Source organism: Sinocyclocheilus grahami, unplaced genomic scaffold (assembly GCF_001515645.1).
Source record: "Sinocyclocheilus grahami isolate Dianchi unplaced genomic scaffold, SAMN03320097.WGS_v1.1 scaffold1666.1, whole genome shotgun sequence".
Lineage (NCBI taxonomy): Eukaryota > Metazoa > Chordata > Actinopteri > Cypriniformes > Cyprinidae > Sinocyclocheilus > Sinocyclocheilus grahami.
This window is the reverse complement of record NW_015506845.1, coordinates 130,514-134,377: the sequence shown is the minus strand read 5'-3', so window position 1 is coordinate 134,377 and position 3,864 is coordinate 130,514. Positions and strand designations below refer to the sequence as shown.

The following is a 3,864-nucleotide window of genomic DNA, read 5'->3' as shown; positions in this document are numbered from 1 at the left end:
GATGATGATGGTTTTGAAACCACCATCAGAGAATCTGTGAAATCAGAATCAGATGTTAGTTCACAAAGTACTCAAGAACCAGTAGTGTATAGTAACCAAACACAACAGGAAGAAGATAAACCTGAAAGGAGAAATCCTGCAAGAGACAGGAAAAGACCAACGTATTTGAGTGACTATGTTTGTGGTATTGAAGGTGATGTGACTAATATTGATTACTGTTACAGACTTGTGTGTAATGTACCCCAAACCTACAAAGAAGCTGTAACATCAGTAAATGCAAATGAATGGGTTAAGGCTATGGATGAGGAAATGCACTCATTGAGAGAAAATGTTACATTTACCCTGACTAACCTACCTGATGGTAAAGAAGTAGTGGGGGGTAAATGGGTCTATGCAATTAAGAAAAATAGTGATGGATCGGATAAGTACAAAGCACGATATGTTGCTAAAGGGTACAAAAGGTGTAAAGGTGTAAACTATGATGAGACTTTTTCTCCAACTGCTAGCATGACTAGTATCAGAGTGTTGATGCAAAAAAGAAAATTTGTTATGTCGATATAACGAGAAAATTAAGTGGTTATAACGAGAAAACAACTCTCGTTATGTCGATATAACGAGAAAATTAAGTCGTTATAACGAGAAAACAACTCTCGTTATGTCGATATAACGAGAAAATTAAGTCGTTATAACGAGAAAACAACTCTCGTTATGTCGATATAACGAGAAAATTAAGTCGTTATAACGAGAAAACAACTCTCGTTATGTCGATATAACGAGAAAATAAGTCGTTATAACGAGAAAACAACTCTCGTTATGTCGATATAACGAGAAAATAAGTCGTTATAACGAGAAAACAAGAAGCGAAAAAATAAATAATGCATGGCCGCTTAGAACTTCCGTAAAACCCAGAGCTGTCCCTTGTGAACAGAAACTAGATTACACTGAGAATGCTGATGTAATGGGTGATGTCAAGAAATACAGGGAAGCAGTAGGTAGCTTAATCTACCTGGCAACATGTACAAGGCCAGACCTAAGTTTTGTAGTGAGTAAACTGGCACAATATTTCAATAAGCCAACTATAGAACAGTGGAATACTGTAAAGCATGTTTTGAGATATTTTCAGGCACCAAAGACAAAGAACTGTTACAGGAAAGGTGCAGATGAGAACGTTATACATGCATACATCGACGCAAATTGGGCAGCAGATGTTAATGATAGACGGAGTACTACAGGTTACTGCATTAGCCTAAACAGAAAGGGTCCGTTGGTCTCATGGAAGACCAAAAGGCAGCCTACTGTTGCACTTTCCACATGTGAGGCTGAGTATATGGCATTAGCTGCAACTATACAGGAGTGTTTATACTTGCAGCAATTGTTACAAAACATTGATGGTATAATGTATGAGTCTATAGTCTATGAAGACAATCAGGGTGCTATAGCTTTAGCGAAAAATCCTGTGTATAGACAAAGATGTAAACATGTTGACATTAAATACCATTTTGTGAGGTCAGTAATTAATGAAGGGAGAATTAGTCTGGAGTACTGTCCAACAGAAGATATGTTTGCAGATGTACTAACTAAACCAGCAACAAAACTTAAGTTGATGAAATTTAATTTGTTTATGTTCGGTTTATGAACTGGGTAGATATGAGCTGTGGAATGAGGGAATCACAATTTGAGAGCAAGTGGGGGTGTTGACATGTAGAAATAGTATGCTCTCATTTGTATTTGTATTTTTGTTTTCTATTTGGGACAGGCAATCCAGATGTCTAATGTGTCATGTCACTAGATGTCATGTGACCTAATCAGTGACTGAAGGAATGCACGTGTTTTTCTGTTCTAATAAAAATGCGCCAGTCAGAGCGACTGAGTGGTTGGTAAAGCTGTATCTTCTCGTTTGTTATTTAGTGTACTCTGTTAACAGGTTATGGGCCCAGAGCAGAGTAGAAAACGTTAAGAGTGTTAAGACGCTGGGTAAAAGTCGCGACGGATATAGCATGTACCCAAGTCTTTCAACATGAGAAGAAGAGAAAAAGAAACCGTGACAAGCCGCTGGTCTCGATTAGTCTTTGACGGAGACGAGAAAAACTACGAGCTATGGGAGACAATGTTTTTGGGCCATCTTTATTTGCAAGGACTGAAAGAGACTATTTTAAGCGAGTCTTTTGAGGAAGACGAGGAAGATACGGCGAAAAACGCCGAAGCCTATGCAGAGCTGATACAGTTCCTGGATGACAAAAGTTTGTCGCTGGTTATGAGGGAAGCAGCAGACGATGGAAGAGCGGCATTGAAGATTCTTCAGGAATATTATGCTGGCAAAGGAAAGCCTAGAGTAATTAGCTTATACACAGAGCTAACGTCACTGCAAAAGTCGCACAGTGAGTATGTTACTGATTATGTCATCAGGGCTGAGACCGCAATCACCGCTTTGAGGAACGCAGGTGAGAATCTGAGTGATGGACTTTTAGTAGCAATGGTTCTGAAAGGACTTCCAGAGACATTTAAGCCATTTGCCATTCATGTAACCCAGAGAGATGATAAATTTACTTTTGCGGAATTTAAAACAAGGCTTCGAAGTTACGAAGGACAATATCCGAGGACAATGTTATGAAAGCAGGAGCGCAGCCTGGCAGAAAAACCGCTGTAGCGAGTACTGTTTGTGGGGCTGGAAGTACCAACATGTTTGTTTGTTACAGGTGTGGTACAAAAGGCCACAAAGCAAGGACATGTCAACGTAAACTGTGGTGTAGTCAGTGCAGAAGTACCACTCACCGTGATGCAACATGCAGATGGGGAAAGCAGCGGGATAACGCACAAAAAGTTTCCGCAGAGCCAAGTGACAGGGAGTATACTTTCCGGGCAAGCGACGCTGAAATGCGGGTACAGAATACCAAGAGGAAAGGCCTAATGGTGGATGCAGGTGCAACTTCACACATCATCACGGACATCGAGAAGTTTCAGAGTTTTGACAGCAGTTTCCAGGCCAAAACACACTGCGTGGAATTGGCTGACAGCACGGGACGGCGCGTCAAAGCAATGCTAAGAAACGCGCTACACTTCTCAACATATCCACAGGACATTTTCTCTGTGAAAGCAGCCTCTTTGAATGGAGCAACGGTGATCTTCAAAGAAGGGAAGAACGTTCTGCTACATAAGGACGATACCAAATTCCCCATACATGTGCACGACAAACTGTACTATTTGCACACAATAGACAATGAAGGTGTTGAACAATGTAAGAAGTGTTATGATTTGCAGACATGGCATGAAATATTGGGGCACTGCAATCATGGGGATATAATTAAATTGGAGGAAGTTGTTGACGGTGTGCAAATTGCGGGTATGGATAAACCTATCCCACGCTGTGAAATTTGCACACAGGGAAAGTTTATTCAAACTAGGAACAGAGGGCCTGATGCAAGAGCCAAAGCAGCCCTAGAAATGATACATACAGATTTAGCAGGGCCTATAGACCCAGCATCTAGAGAGGGTCATAAGTATGCACTATCTTTCACAGATGTTTACTCCAGTGCAGTGTTTGTTTATTTTTTGAAAAACAAGGGGGATACAGTGACTGCCACAGAAAAATTCCTTGCCGATATGGCTCCATATGGAAAGGTAAAATGCATGAGGTCTGACAATGGTATGGAATTTACAGGAAGGGAGTACCAGGCATTATTAAGCAGAAACTGTATTAGACACGAGACCTCAGCGCCGTACTCTCCACACCAGAACGGCACGGGCTGAGCGGAACTGGAGAACCTTATTTGACATGGCTAGATGCATGCTGATAGAAAGTGGGTTACCAAGAACATTGTGGGCGTATGCAGTCCAGACAGCTGCTGTAGTGAGAAACAGATGTTT

The 3,864-nt window shown here is 41.1% G+C and overlaps 1 protein-coding gene across 1 annotated transcript; it reads left to right on the top strand.

The window, feature by feature from the left end:
* Positions 1-1,870: 1,870 nt before the first annotated feature.
* LOC107571892 (uncharacterized) lies at positions 1,871-2,908 on the top strand. Its single transcript, XM_016258280.1, has 2 exons — positions 1,871-2,441; positions 2,697-2,908. The coding sequence occupies exons 1-2, from the start codon at positions 2,018-2,020 to the stop codon at positions 2,906-2,908; spliced, it is 636 nt and encodes a 211-aa protein (XP_016113766.1). The 5' UTR covers positions 1,871-2,017.
* The last annotated feature ends 956 nt before the right edge of the window (positions 2,909-3,864 follow it).

What these genes read in the sequence shown, in the direction of transcription:
- LOC107571892 (XM_016258280.1), top strand. Translation starts at nt 2,018, where the DNA reads ATGAGAAGAAGAGAAAAAGAAACCGTGACAAGCCGCTGGTCTCGATTA. An exon ending in CACCGCTTTGAGGAACGCAG is followed by an intron (nt 2,442 to 2,696) that starts GTGAGAATCTGA and finishes TGTTTGTTACAG; the next exon opens with GTGTGGTACAAAAGGCCACA.